The sequence below is a fragment of the Saccopteryx bilineata genome, chromosome 4 (assembly GCF_036850765.1).
Source record: "Saccopteryx bilineata isolate mSacBil1 chromosome 4, mSacBil1_pri_phased_curated, whole genome shotgun sequence".
Classification (NCBI taxonomy): Eukaryota; Metazoa; Chordata; class Mammalia; order Chiroptera; family Emballonuridae; genus Saccopteryx; species Saccopteryx bilineata.
The window spans coordinates 29062407-29078008 of NC_089493.1; the positions used below are offsets into that span (position 1 = coordinate 29062407).

The following is a 15602-nucleotide window of genomic DNA, read 5'->3' on the forward strand; positions in this document are numbered from 1 at the left end:
AGAGCCCTGCTGAAGTCAGTCCTGCTCTATGGGGTAGGCCCCTGCACAGCTGATACCTGATCTTCCATGGTATCACAGCCAATCAGCCTGGGGGTAATCCCTCCCATTAATATGCCAACAGCAATCAAGGCTCATCTACAACAGGAGTGTGTACACAACCCACAGAGGGTAGGGTGGAGGGGGCATCTTGAGTACCCAGCTCGGGTGACTGGAGGGGCTGTGCCACTGGACCCTACAGAACACCCGCTATGTTAGGCCACTCTACCACACCTGGGAGATGTAGCAGCTCTACCTGATACATAGAAACAAACACAGAGAGGCTGCCAAAATGAGGAGACAAAGACACAGGTCCCAAATGAAAGAACAGAACAAAATTCCAGAAAAAGGACTAAAATGGAGACAAGAAATCTACTAGATGCAGAGTTCAAGACACTGGTTATAAGGATACTCAGTGAACTTAGTAAGAATTTCAACAGCATGAAAAAGGACATGGAAACCATAAAAAAAGAAACAGAAATGAAGGCTATACTAACTGAAATGAAGAATAATTTACAGGGAATCAAAAGTAGCGTAGATGAAGCCGAGAATCAAATCAGCGATTTAAAATATAACAAAGAAAAAGCACCCTATCAGAGCAGCAAAAAGAAAATAGAATTTTAAAAAATGAGGATAGTGTAAGGAGCCTCTGAGACAACTTCCAGTGTACCAACATTCGCATCATGGGGGTACCAGAGGAGAAGAGAGAGAGAGCAAGGAATTGAAAAGCTGATGTGAAAAAATAGTGATAGAAAACTTCCCGAACCCGGTGAATGAAATATACATACAAGTCCAGGAAGCACAGAGAGTCCCAAACAAGATGAACCCAAAGAATCCCACACCAAGACACATCATAATCACCTGACCAGGCGGTGGCGCAGTGGATAGAGCATCGGACTAGGATGCGGAAGACCCAGGTTCGAGACCCCAAGGTCGCCAGCTTGAGTGCGGCTCTCATCTGGTTTGAGCAAAGCTCAGCAGCTTGGACCTAAGGTCGCTGGCTTGAGCAAGGGGTTACTCAGTCTGCTGAAGGCCCATGGTCAAGGCACATATGAGAAAGCAATCAATGAACAACTAAGTGCCACAACAAAAAATTGATGCTTCTCATCTCTCTCCATTCCTGTCTGTCTGTCCCTATCTATCCCTCTCTCTGACACTCTCTCTGTCAAAAAAAAAAAAAAAAAAAAAAAGGACATCATAATTAAAATGCCAAAGGTAAAAGACAAAGGAATCTTAAAAGCAGTTATCTATAAGGAAGCTCCTATAAAACTGTCAGCTGATTTCTCAACAGAAATTCTGTAGGCCAGAAGGGAGTGGCAAGAAATATTCAAAATAATGAAAATCAAGGACCTACAACCAGGATTATTCTACCCAGCAAAGCTAGCATTTAGAATTGAAGGAGAGATCAAGAGCTTCCCAGGCAAGAAAAAGCTAAAGGAGTTCATGACCACCAAACCAGTATTATATGAAATGTTAAAGGGTCTTCTTTAAGAAGAAAAGCATGAATAATAAAATGGCAATAAATACACATGTATGAACAATTGAGTCTAAGAAACAAAATAACAAACAAGCAAAACAAACAGACCCATAGTTACAGAGAACATTTGGATGGTTATCAGATGGGAGGGTGTTTGGGGGATGGGTGATAAAAGATGAAGGGCCAAAGAAGTACAGATTGGTTGTTACAGAACAGTTATGGGGTGTAAAGAACAGCATAGAGAATATAGTCAGCATTTTAATAACTATGTATGGTGTCAGATGGGTGTGACATTTATTGGGATGATCACTTAGGAAGTGATAAAATGTCTGATCGCTGAGTTTTACACCTGGAACTAATGTAATATTGCATGTCAACTATAACTGAAAAATAAAAAAATGATTAAAAAAAGAAAACACGACAAATACATGCAATATGGGATCGTGGGAAAAGGGACCTAAGTGGGAAAACCGGAGACACTCAAAGGAGGTCTGCACATTAGTTAGGAATGTCCTGCTAATGGTGACTTCCTGCCTTTCACGATTGCACTGTGATAAAGTAAGAGGTCAATGTTAGGGGAAACTGCGTCAAGTGTGTAGAGAAACTCTTTGTACTATTTTTGCAACTTTTCTCTAAGACTAAAAGAAATTTACTATTTCACAAATAGTAAATCAAAAAGTAGTGGGATGTTTCCTAGCGTCTTCCAAAGACAACAACGTTTTTAAAAAAAGTAGTATCTTTATGAACTCAAGGATTTAAATATATTTAATTTGTTTCAATCCATTACAGTTGAAATTGTTCCATCTTTGGCCTGTGGGAAGATAATTAGGGTGAACTTTGAGTTTTTTCACTCAGGCTCCCTGAGTCCCCACTGTTAGGTCATCAAAGGAAGGATGCACAAGGGCTGATGAGTTTATAAGAAGTTTATTTATGCATCTGCAAAGCAGACAGGCTGAGACTCTAGTGGCCTCAGCGGAGACTGCAGGAAGGGGGTGTCTGATATGGGGATGGCTGCCGGTATCTGCTGATATGGGGGTTGGTGCACCTGGACATGTTCAGATTAGCATATCCTGGCTTGTGGCCTTGGTCACAGGCTGTCTCCCTTTTCCCAGCCCTCAGGCTCCTCCTGAAGGCCTTGTTCCAAGGACACTTCCCAGATCATCCTGGGGTGAAGGGAGGTGCTTACGGGGAGGTACAGGTTTGGTGAGGGAGATGCTTAATGAGGAAGTTGCCTCAGTGAGAGGTTGAGTGAGGGGAGTTCGAGTTTAAAGGGATCCTATACCCAAACTTAACACCCATGACCTCAATAGTATGATAGTTTCCTTGTTTTTCGATGTGTAAAAATATTTATTCATGTCAAGCTCCAGATCTGGAATCAGCCCTTTATATATACAAGGATTTCTGGTTTCTTTTAGTGGGCAATGATCTTTAGAAAACATAATATGGGTGCTAGGAGTGCTGACTTTTACTGTATTATTCATTGTTTGGGGATATTTTCTTTTTGTTTATTTATTTATTTTTGACAGGGAGAGAGTCAGAGAGAGGGACAGCTAGAGACAGACAGGAAAGGAGAGAGATGAGAAGCATCAATTCTTTGTTGTTGCACCTTAGTTGTTCAATGATTGATTTCTTACATGTGCCTTGACCGGGGGGCTACAGAAGAGCGAGTGACCTTTTCTTTGTTCAAGCCAAGGATTTTGGGCCTAAGCCAGTGACCTTAGTTAGGCTTCAAGCCGGATGAGCCCGTGTTCAAGCCGGCAATGTCGGGGTCTCGAACCTGAGTCCTCTGTGTCCCAGTTTGATGCTCTATCCACTGCGCCACTGCCTGGTCAGGCTGTTTGGGAACATTTTCAATGAACAGAGCTAGGAAATATGTTTTGTTAATTTTAAAGATAAGATGCACTGTACATTTGTACTGATATTTCCAGTTCATGCTCAGGACTGACTATAGGGTTTTTACTGAATGTCATCGATCTTACATTTGTATTTTCTTTCAACTGTGTAAAAATTGTTTCTTCTGAATACCAACATAATCACTTATTTAATTCACACACAAAAGTCTTTAGCAATTTGCTATTACCACCAACAATATGATTTCTGTAAAGAAATATACATATATATGCACATACACATTTGAACTTATTTATGTCCTAAGATATATTATATTTAACTAAGGATGTGTACTCAGACTACTTATTTTAAAGTCACTTCAAGATAGAGGAGGTAGTAAAGGGTAAAGGGGTCAAATACATGGTGAAGGAAGATGGTTTGACTTTGGGTGGTGGGCACACATTGCAACATACAGATCATGTATCATGGAAACAGATACTTGAATCCTGGATAATCTTATTAACCAATGTCACCCCAATAAATTTGATTTAAAAAGTCACTTGGAATAATTTCTTTCTGTATAGTTATACCACCAACTAATACATTAGATTATTTTGTTTCATATTTCTTTTGTTTTTAGGGACAATGACAATGTGAATTTTGCTTTTAAACTGTGTAAAATATTTACTGGTTCCAAAATCAAATTTACAGAATAAACAGTAGTATATTCAAAGAAATCTAGTTTCTATCCCTACCTCTTTTATACTATCCCCTCACTTAGCTTATAGATAGCCATTTAAAAAAATGTTTTATCTTTCTATTTTGTTTTAATATAAGCATAAGTATATGCATATGAATCCGTAAGAAAATAGATGCATTTTCTTGGAAAATTGAAACAGATACACCTATTTTTTTTCACCTTGCTTTTCTACTGAAAATCCTGGAGATTATTCCATAGAAATATAACGACACAATTTTTTTTCTGCCTACAGCTGCATAGTTCTTCATGAGTTTATTCAACCAGTCTCTTGTTGATGGCTTTACAGATAATGTGAATGCTGAGGTTTTCTGTTGACCTTGCAGTCTTAGCGGAGGGGTCGGGGAGTGAGGCTGTTTGGGCAGCAGGATTCCTCTCCCCCAGTCAGGGGTTTATGCTGCACATTCCAGAATGGGCTCCCACTCTTCCGGAACTGCAGTGTAGGTGGATCCTGGGTCTTGGATATTTGGGAGTAAGAGGTCCTGAAATTGTGATTCTTGCGGTGTCATCCTGAGCTGGGGGTTCTTGTTGGTATTACCAGGCAATTTTCCTGAAAAGCAGATGGGAAAGAAGAAAATATAGTGCTAGACAACGACCAACCCGTGCCAACAGCATTTAAACCCACAAGTGCCTGGTATCCCCTTGGGAAAGTTCAATCTGGGTATTCTGCCTTCTTGCATTTCACGTGTCAGCACTGTAGTAGGGTTATCAGTGTCTTTAGAACTTTTTCTGATAAGTCTCTCCCTACTTTCTGTCTTCATCTTAACTTCTTTCTCCTCATATTGTCCCTGAACCATGTCATCTCGCTTTTTTCTGCTCTGGCATAAATTATTTATATTTTTGGAGTAAATCACACTGCCCTGTTTGCATTCTACTTCTCTGCCTACTTCTTGGTCTCTTTTTTCTCTCCCTATCCCTTAAAGTTGGTGTTCCCAAAGGTCTATTCTTGGCCTTTTTCTCAATAACTTTTTATGAGTCCTTGATGTTTTTAGAATTAGCTTTTCAATAAAAGCTATGAACTTACTCTTTCCTCAGAAAAAAAATGTTTCTACCTGTATACAAACTTGTGCATTTAATTTCAGGCAGTTCATGGCCATCCCTCCATTAGCTCAGGTTCAAGGATACCTTCTCTCACACGCTCTGGGCTTCCTCTCCCAGGGCCACCTTTGCCTTTTAATCACAAATGACTCCTAAATCCGTATCTCATGCCCAGGCCTCTTTTCTGATCTCCACACGCCTCCAGGGCATGCCTCGCAGGTGGTCTGTAGATCTGTAGAGCAGTCTACAGCTGAGACATGATCTCAGCTTCCACAGATCTGCCCTCTGTCCACGTCAGAGTGGGTAGCTGTATCATTGGTTTGCTGTCCAAGCCACGACCTAGGAGATAGTTTTGATTTCTTCCTATCACTCTCTATATCTAATCAATGACTTTTAAATGGGAGCAAGACCCTTCTCTCTCGTCCATGCCACAGCCCTAGTTCTGGCCAGCATCATCTCTCACCTGGATGGCTAGAGCAGCCTCTTAACTGGTCTCTGGCCCTAGGATCAACCTCTCTCCGCCTGGTTATCTACTTGCGCATAGTGGCTAGTGACATCTCTCTAAATTGCAAGTCTGACCATGTCACCCTTCTGTCGCTAACTTTTTTTTCTTTTTTAAAAAAACTTATTTAATCATTTTTAGAGAGAGACAGAGAGAGAGAGATAGAAGGGGGAGGAACAGGAAGCATCAATTCCCGTTTGTGCCTTGACGAGGCAAGCCCAGGGTTTTGAACTGGCGACCTCAGCATTCCAGGTCAATGCTTTATCCACTGCACCACCACAGGTCAGGCTGTCGCTAACTCTTCACAAGCTTCCCATTGCCCCACTGAAAAGTCGTGGCATGATACAAAACGCCTCTCAATTTCTCTCCCTCCTGATGTTTGCTCACCGGGGTTTCCAACATCCATATCTACTTTTTCCAGGATCTCTGTACTGGTAGGAGTCAAGGCGAGATCTGATACAAAACTTAATTTTTTGCAAACATCTTATAAGCCATTAAAACAGATTCGGAGATCACTGAATAGAACAGAACTGAACCTGGAAAATGAGGACCAGATCACAAACACATACTGAGGAGCTCGTATGTGCAGGAAGTTCTGAAGGACATACAGGGATGAGTGAGACAGGTTGTGCCCTGGGCCTTACAGTCCGTAAAGCAGTGGACAGAAGGGGCATGTTCCAAATGAACTCTTCAATGGATTAATTTGCTGTCTACCACATACCAGATTTTGTAACATAAAGGAAAATACAGTTAAATGTCGGAAGAAAGGGAAAGTACTATGGGGATGCAGTGGGGATAGAGAACTTCCACTGAGGTGGATTAGGGAAGTCTTTGTGGGAGAGCAGGGTTTGAAGACTTGAAGGGCGGGTAGGGAGTGGTCCAGAAGGGAAGGGGTCCGGGCCCAGGAGAGCCTCCAGGCAGAGGGAGCTAAAGGAGCAAAGGTGTGTACTGTGACTGTGGCAGTGAACCACACCTGGGGGGCCCTGTTCTCACCTGGGCTCCAGCCACCAGTGCCTGAGGAGGTTTGGGGGGACTGAAGAATAGCTTCATTTGCATTTCTCTACATTTGCCTAATGAAACCCTAAAATGGTTCTGAGGTGTCGTGGATGTTACCACCAAATATGGTTGCTGCGTGTTTCACAGATGGAACAAGTGGAGTTCAGAGGAATTCAAGCAGTAAAGCTTTCAAACGGTTAAAGTACTTTCTGTGCACTAGGCAATCATGGGAATATAGGAATGCATAAATTTAGTTTTCTGCCCTTACAAAAGCAGAGTTACTGGCTTTGGGAGTTCAGAATAATGAATCCTTTTTAGCTTAGAGGTGAGGTGGTAGTCAAGAAAGGCTTCTTGGAGGAGGTATGATTTTAGCAGAATCCTAAAGTAAGGGTAGCATTTGCATAGTGGGGAAGGCATAAGGGGAAATTCCAGGTGTGGGCAAAGCACAGGGCATATTTGGGGGGCTGTGAAGACTCTGAATGTGTTCCAGAAAGGGGCATGCAAGGAGGTTAATCTGTGGAAATTAGGCTGGTGGAGTAGGTAGGTGCCAGATGTTGGCCTTAAGTAATTCAGTCTTTCATCCTTGCCACCTGCTCTCTGTCCCACCAGGACCAGCTACTCTTCTGTGATGACTGTGACCGTGGCTACCACATGTACTGTTTAAATCCCCCTGTGGCTGAGCCCCCAGAAGGTAATGGTGATGAGGTCAACAATCACAACAGCTACCACTACCACTTATTGCGCCCGCACTATGGTGCAAGCCTTGTGCTAAGGGCTTTACATATCTTGTCTCATTTAATCATCACAACCTTATGAGGTAGGTACGACCAAGACCATTTTACAGGTGAAGAAACTGAGGCACAGTTCAACCAGCTGAAATTTCAACTTGAGGACTGAAGAGATGTTTCCCAGACATATGGCTAAGGTGGTGGGAGGTGTGAGCTTCCCGGGGAACTGCTCCAGGCCTGGGATGTTGGTTAAGAGGCGTGAAGCAAGAGGGGGACGGGTCTTCACAGCAGTTCAGCCAATCATCTCTGAGCACTTTCTGCACCTCGGAGCACTTCCTCCGTTGAGCTGCAGACTCCAGCACGTTTTCAGGACCAAGGCTCCGGCAACATTTCAGCCCCATCTTTGAATTGTGAAAGTCAAAAGAAAACCGGGCTTTCAAGAAGTTAGAGCCCAGGGGTGGGTCCTGAGGTTTGGGAGAGGTGCTGCTGGTAATGCCATCTTGTTTCTTGTAGGAAGCTGGAGCTGCCACTTATGCTGGGAACTGCTCAAAGAAAAAGCCTCAGCCTTTGGCTGCCAAGCCTAGGGCCCCAGGTCACAGCAGGTGACTTGCTGCTGGAGAGGCTGAACCAGAGCCCAGTTCAAACCAGATCAAGCCCCTACTCCCAGTATCCAGACAGACCGACTGTAAGGAAACGGCAATCACAGCGGCCATGGACACGTGGAAACAGGAGGGCGAGGCTCTGCCCATCTCCCCAGCAGGCTTCCATACCCAGCCAGCCCCGCCTCGTTTCTACCAGGAGGATCTTGCACTTTTGAAGAACAGCCCCAGCCCCAGCCCTGTGGAACCCTCTCACTCTTACCCTCTCACTGGTCCCCATTTTAAGAGATAGCATTTTGTGACCACTGATCAGTTAACCCTGTGTAGTTTGGTGTTTTCTATCTCTTGTGTTCTAAGAGATCTTCTCACAGCCTCCTGCCTCCAGCTTGGGCTCTTCACCCCAACTCAGCAGAGGAACAAAGGGCTGGAAAGGAGTTGGTATTTATTAGAAGTCTCCCTGGAAACTTTGAGACTCAGTGCCTGGAGGCCATCTTGACAGTGAGATCCCTCCTTGTTCCCTGGTCTCTGTGAAGAGGAAGAGCTGCCTTCTGGCCCCCCGGCAGATATCCGGTGGCATCCATAGCCTGGGTGGTCCCTTGATGGGTCTGGGGAGGGAAGCGGAGGCATGGAGGGGTGGGGGGAAACACTCTGAAGGTAGTTCTGAGGCCCCGCAATAGCCGATAAGTATTTGTTATCTGTCAGGAGTGGCTTTACAAGGGACCAGGCAGTGCGGTTCCTTCACCTTCAGAATTGGGGCCTTCTTGAGGTGAGACATGTGCACCCTCTGGGTCTGGAGCGCTCCCCGGTGGGACTCAAGGACCAGGAAGGTGAGTGAGGAAGGCTGCCCAGTCAAAGATCTACATGTTGGTAAAAAGGACTACAGCGCTGAGAAACGCTTCAGTATTGTTGTGACACTACGTGCCCAAGTCATTTCTTCCCTCCACGAAGTGTATGTCTGCCGTTGTCTACTGCGCCCTGACTGGAGGTTTTAGGATGGGGGAGAGATGATTGTCACCTAAACAGATGCTGTAACTGGGGGATGCGACGACTTGGATCAAGGTGGCAGCCCTGCAGAGCCCGCAGCCTGAGGGCTGCTTTTGTCTCCTAAGCCCTCCAGTGTGTGCTGGACACTTGTGTGTGCGCTTTTTTTTTTTTTAATGTATTGAGAAGAAAGAGGTGAGGACACTCAGATTTTGAGAAGTCTATGTTGGAAGTCCACCCCGTGGGCTTGAGTGGATTGGGCTGTCTTTGAATCTCAGTAGCAGTGGCAACAGCAGCAGCACACAATAACTCACATGTTTTCTGGAAAAATCATTTGCCCAAAGGGCAGGTGTTTGTGAGCGGGACCCTCGCGCATGCTCAGCTTCCCTGAGACCAGCTCCATCTCTGTGGTCCGGCTGCTCGCAACAAAGGCCGGGGTTATTTTTAGCCCTTCAGCTCCTGAAGAAGCCCCTGGAGACCTGGGACTGGGGCTAGTTGGGCCACTTCTGCCCGCTGCGGTGTTCACTCTGTGACTTGGCAAGAGCCCTCCTCCCCGGCTAATTGCTCTTGGCCCGAGGACCCAGGGCAGCCTGGCGAAGAACCGAGCTGTGTTAGTCTCCCCCGGTTCTTTGCAGAGTGACCTGTGGCAAGAGATGGGGGTCACTCTCCTGCAGGGGCCTGCGGCCTTGAAGTGAGTTAGACGCATACGTAATGATCTCATTTAAAGGGCCCTGTCCAGATGGTATTTGATCTTTCTCATGAGTCAGACCCTCCCCATGCTGGTTGGTGAACCTGTTTGGATGCTGGAGACCCAGGGAGGCTTGGGAAGCTGCCGTGTTGTTTACTCAGGAGGGTCACATCAGAGGGACATACTTCTTCTCCCGACTGCTCTGGCTCTCTGTCCCACCCACCCCCAAACCCAAAGTGGGGTGTCTGTCCTCAAAGACCTATTATTCGTTTTGAAAATTACTTCAACTTAATTTTAGGAAAAACGTTACCAAAATGTTCCCAAATGCCGCTATGGCTTAAAAGTTAAAATAGCAAATTAGAAACCAAAAAACGGTGGCCCTACTACTTTACAGGTCTTCTTTGGAGGGTGTGCAGATCTGTTCCCCATCTCAACACAGATGGTGGGGGAGGCCCTGTCCCAGCTCCAGCCGTGCCAGCTGCGCCCAGGAGCGGTGAGGGGTGAGGGTCCTGTAACCTGTGCAGTGGCGGGGGTGGCCAGGGGTCTGGAAGGGGCGTTAGGAAGGCCCAGAGTTCCCTTCCCAGTTTCATTCCCTGCAGGATGGGCCCACCTCCTTCTTATTTGTAGAGCTTTGTCCTCACCTGAAATGTAGGGTGAGCAAAGCCAGCCTGTGGGGTGGCACAGGGTACTCAAGCAGACACAGTCCTATTTGTCACGTTCTGTATTGAAAAAAAGGTGGTGGTAAACTTCATATTGGTCTTTCTTTGAGTCCCACAGAATGAGCCAGAATCATAGGGTGCATATGGATAATTAGGGTTTTAGTTTTGCCTCTGACTTGAGTAGCTGTGTGACCTTGGGCAAGTCACTTAATATCTCTGAACCTGAGTTTACCCACCTGTGCAGTGGAGATAATATGTCCTGCCTATTTCACAGCAACACTGGAAGACCTAAGAAGTATAATGTACATAAATAAGCACTGGGGAGCAGGACTCCAAATGATTACTGTGCCCCTTTCTAGTGTGAGTTAGCCAAGCTTACATGCCTTCCTAGACTTTCCATCTCTAACAAAGGGGGTTTATGTTTTAAGGGCTCTGTTGCTTATGGTCAGGGCCACTAGCCCAAATCTATGACGAGAAAACCGTGGCTGCATGGGTCTGTGCTGGGAGGTGAGGCATTGACCCTGGGTCTCGGGACTGCAGAATGAAGTTACTCAAAATACTCCCTTCTAAAAGGTAAGTGTGGCCTGGAACAGGGAGCTAGCTTCTGGAGGGGGATATAATTCAGTCCAGTGAAACATTCACTTAAAATTTTAAGCCTAGTTCTACTACTTTCTAGCTGGTTGACATTGGGGAAATGACTTGACCTCTCTGAGCCCCATTTTCTACATCTGTAACATGGGTAGGTATGGCCTGTCCAGCAGGGTTGTTACAGAAGTTCAAGGTCATGCTGGTAAAGATCTGGCATGGGGCCTGGCATGAAGGTCCCCACACTACAGTAGCCCTTGTCATTGTGTCCAGAGTCCACCAAGTGAAATGATGCTGTTGACTCCCAGCTCAGATCTTTGTTTCACTCTGATGCGGCTCCAGCCAACCAGAGAGGAGGTGAGGCTGCAGGATCCAAGCCGGAAGTTGAAACTCTCTGTTTCCTGTAGGTATTTTTGAAACTTTGTGGTTTTTTTGGGCCTGCAGCAAGCACAGTGCAGGCGGCGTTGTGAAGAAACAGACAAGGCTCCTGCTAGGAGATTTACATTCTAGCTTTCCTCTCAGCTCCCCACTGACTCACCGCAGGCACCTAAGGCAGGAGCCAGCAGGTCCCAGGGCTCCCGGGTGCCTGTCATCGCCCCAGGGCAGGCAGGCAGCCCGCCCGTGGAGAGGAGCTTCTCCCCAGGCTCAGCTCGGTCTCACCGAACCAACTCGCAAGTGGGTGGGCCGGCGGGAGGCAGGCCAGATTCCTTTAGAGCCAGAAGATAACAGGTTTATAGGGGGGGAGGGTTAGGGTTTCACAGCCGAGTTTCATGACGCCCTGGAGAATTACTCATGCATGGTGCGTTTTAGTCTGTGCTTCCAACAGAGCACCGTGCCTTTCGGCCTCCCCCTTAAAAAGTTCAGATATTTTAAGGAAGAAAAATGAGATGATGATTATTTTCCAAGAGGGGCAAGCTTAGGGGACAGACCTGTGCTCTTCTGTGTCAGGTCAGAGGAGAGGTTTTCCCTGGTCCATGTGTGGGGGGTGGGGCGCTCTGAGGGCCACCTTCCTGCCCCACTGGCCCCTCTCAGCCTGTTAGGCAAGTGCTGGGCCAGCAGCCTCCTTTCCTCTCCCTCCTGACCCTCAGTCCCACACCCCTGCTGCACTGAAGGCCTCTCAGAGCTTCCCTGTGTCCACCCCAGGACAAGTGATGACTGGGCCGGGGCCCTGCTCACACTCAGCGACGGTGCTTGCCGCGCCCTGCGGGCCCTTCCCGAGCTGTGCCTTGGCTGTCTGTAGCAGGTTCACTTCTCTGCAGGGGGAGGCAGGGGGGGGGCACCTGAGGAGGGGCCCAGAAACGTGATTTCCACTTGGGAAGAAGTCCTGGCGCTAAATAACTGGAGGGCTCGGGTGGGAAGGAAGAATTAGTGCAACACTTTTCCCCCCCTCAGGCCTGTGATCCCGGAGAACGTGGTTTTTTAAAAGGCCAAACCTTTGCCCATCTCTGGATACCAAGCAAGATTCCTCCTTCTTGAGGTCCCCTGGCCTACAGCTCCCTCTTGGTTGGGAGGTTTCCGAGGGCCAATTGGGCAGGAGCAGTGCCCCCCCCCAGCGGGTTGGAGGAGGGAGGTACAGGGTACAGTGTGTCCCCTGACTGGGTCCCTGTGGATTATCCCACTCCTGTGGGAAATGTGCCTCCTTTCTGAGATGAGCAGCCTCGGTCCCTCCTGGTCCGGCTGGTGGGGAAGGAGATGGCAGCAAGTCTGGGCTGGGTCCCCGCTGGCAGCCTTTGGAGTAGAAGGGCCCCAGGCCCTGCTACCAGAGGGGACAGGCCCGGAGGCCAGCAGCTAGGAAGGGAAGGCCGAACCGGCCAGCCCTGCCTCCCCACCTCCTGGCAGAGCAGTTCCCCCTCCTCCCCTTGAGTGTTTCCATCCGGAATCTAGCTTCCACCCCGAAGGACGCTTTTGGTTTTCCTATCAGTCCAGTTTCATCTGGATACCAGGTGAGGTTGGAGGAGATGGCGGAAAGCACAGATACTTTAATCGCTTCAGGTCTGCAAGTCCCCACCCAGACCTGCAGACCCTCCATTCCCCGGGGTGCCACAGACCACTGCTCAGAGTGGAGGCTCTGAGGTTGTGTGTGGGTCTGGATCCTGCCCCCATTCCCAAGCATAGGGCTCGAGGTCTTGATGATTCTTGCCCAGGGCCACAGCCACCAGCCCTGGTGTAGAAGCCGTAGAACAGATGCGTTCAGGGTCTTTGTGTCAGCTGGGGGAGGGTCTTTGACCCGGGAAGATGGGTTCCTTCCTAAGATGGCCGGAGATCCTGTGGGGGGACAGCTGAGGTAACAGTTCCCAGCGGGAGGCAGAAGGGAGGAGGGCAGAGGGAGATGCCCGTGCAGCTGCTCACGCAGGGAGGGTGAACATCTCCCAGACACATGGAGTAGGGAGTTCCTTCGAGCTTCTCAGAGCTCCCAGGAAGGCGGGCTGTTTGCACCTCCCCATGCGTCCAGCCTGGGCTTCTGGGAGAGGGACCCAGAGGGAGGACCTCGGGAAGCTGAGGGGTGGGGCCAGGGCCTTGCCTGGTCTCCATCCAGTTGGTTTCCCACAAGGAACGCTCCTCGTGTGAGGGAGAAAATCTGAAGTGGGGAGGTTCCCAGGGAAGGCTTTTTCTGGCTGAGTGAGCCCGGCCATGTCCCTCCGATGACTGAGACCTGAGCTAGCTCCCCAGGGATCCCTGAGGCTGTGAGGTGAGTAGGGGGGTCAGAGGGCACAGGAATGCTTCTTGGTCCCAGTCTCTTTGTTCCCAATGCCCTCCCTCCCTCGGCTCCAGTGCCTTGATAGAGGGTCAGGTCACTCCAGGGTTTCCCCCTCTAAGGCCCCACCAGGAGAAGGAAGTATTTGTGCTGATGGTGACATTTCCCAGGGCAGGCCAGAGGAAGGCAGGAACCAGGGCTGGCAGGCAGCCAGAGCCCTCTTTGACAGAGATATAATTACAAAGAGTGACCTCTAGCCCAGGCAGTGAGCAGTGGCCATTCAGGATGGCACCAACCCGGTCTGGCAAATAATCGCCACTGGGGTGGGGTGGAGTGGGGTGGGGTGGGAGGGCGGGGGAGTGGTCCCTGTAGGAAATGGAGGAGGCCTGTGAGCCCTTGGGATCCACATTTTCCCTTAGTGACTTCTCCAGGTTATATTTGCACACACTGCCTCCCGTTTCCTTGCCTGTGGTCTGTTGTTTCCACCGATGTCATTAACGTTGATGATGTAAACAGGGACACACACACTCCTTGCTTAATGAACTAGAGGAACCTAATGTGTTGCCCCAGGATGAGAAGGACCTGCCTGTGACCAGGAGCTTCCAGACAAGGTGCGCTTTCCTGTGCGGTCCTCCTGGACCAGCTGCCGAGGGGTCAGCCCCAGCCCCACCCCACAGAGGGGTCTAGAGAGCCTGTGTTGGGAAACCACTGGCTGCAGGGACTCGTGCCTCTCTCCCCTTCCTTTCTGCAACTTTGGGGAAGACCTTGGGTAGTAGTGGGGAGTTGGGCAAAAAAGGTCTTGATTCTGCTTTCTATTGAAGGGATACAAAGACTTTATGGGTAGAATTTGGGGTTGTGGTTTGTGTTGACCTTGCCTTCTTGTGTTTATTCCCCACTGGAGACCTTGGTTCTCTTCTTGTCCAGCCTGCGCCCTCCCTGCACCTGTCCCTCCCTCCCTTCCCGCCACGGCGGCGTGGTGGTGGGAAGACACACAGAGGAGAGAGCAAGCAAACCCCCTGCACATTTTCACCACGTAGTCAAAGAGGCCTAAATTAGATACTATTCAAAAGAAAGAAAGAAAAGAGACACTGCTGGATAACGTGAGTGAGAGCATGGCCATGTAGAACGCAGATGTAGATCTCAGCACAGAGGAGGCGGGGAGCAGGTGGCTGGAGAGGCGGGTGGGAGGGAGTCCTGGCTCACGGGTGCATCTGGGCCTCGCCGTGTTTGGGAAAGCGGCAAAGTCAGGCTTTGGCAATAAATGGTCAGATGTGTAGGGAGTGTTTGCGCCTCTGGCCAGGAAAGGGAGGGGAGGGGTGTCCATCCTAGTAGCCCACCACCTATCTGCCACATTTGCTCACTCTGGGCATTTTCCCCCAGAGGAAAGGGAGCACATTCCTTGCCTGCCATGAGTGCTTGCTCGGCAGGCTGGCACTGGCTAACACATGGCAGGGCACAGACTATGTGTGGGGCAACGTTCTGGATCCCACAGGGGCCAGAGAAGTAAACCAAATCCGGCCCAACCTTCAAATTGCTTTTAGTCCTAAAATTACCCTCTCCCGAGGCGTCCTATCATATGTCTGGAGGTGTGCCGTCAGGAAAGGCATATGTGTATCTAGGTCTCTGTTCAGGGTGCGTGTTCGTCAGTGTGTGGGTTAGAGCAGCTGGTTATCTCCACCCTCGGGGGGTTGGGGAGGACACACTTGACCTCAGCCTAGTTGCTTTTACGTTTTCCCAAGCACCGACTGCCTGGGAAGATGAGCATCCTTAACAGGAAGACGAACACTTGTGAGATGATGAAGGCACCTGGGTTGGAGTGTGTCACCAGCCAAAGGGAATCGAGCCTGTGCCTCTAAATGCCGGGTTTGGACTCCTGCATTTAGAGGGGGCGGGGGGCAGGCAGGTGCCACTTGCAGGGCCTGATCAGAGGCGGGGAGTAACCCACACAGTGGTCTTGCCTAGTCCCACTAGTGGAGATGGGAATGGTGGGACTGGTCCTCATGAATTGGGTGGACTCTCACGGGGTTCCCA

The 15602-nt window shown here is 48.8% G+C and overlaps 1 protein-coding gene across 1 annotated transcript in view; it reads left to right on the top strand.

Moving 5' to 3' along the window:
* Positions 1-11589, top strand: part of DPF3 (double PHD fingers 3) — a 247505-nt gene extending 235916 nt beyond the window's left edge. Inside the window, exons 10-11 of the mRNA XM_066277060.1 lie at positions 7246-7327; positions 7878-11589. Coding sequence (XP_066133157.1) covers positions 7246-7327; positions 7878-7948 — 153 coding nt within the window. The 3' untranslated portion in view covers positions 7949-11589. The remainder of the gene's footprint in view (positions 1-7245; positions 7328-7877) is intronic.
* Positions 11590-15602: the final 4013 nt, after the last annotated feature.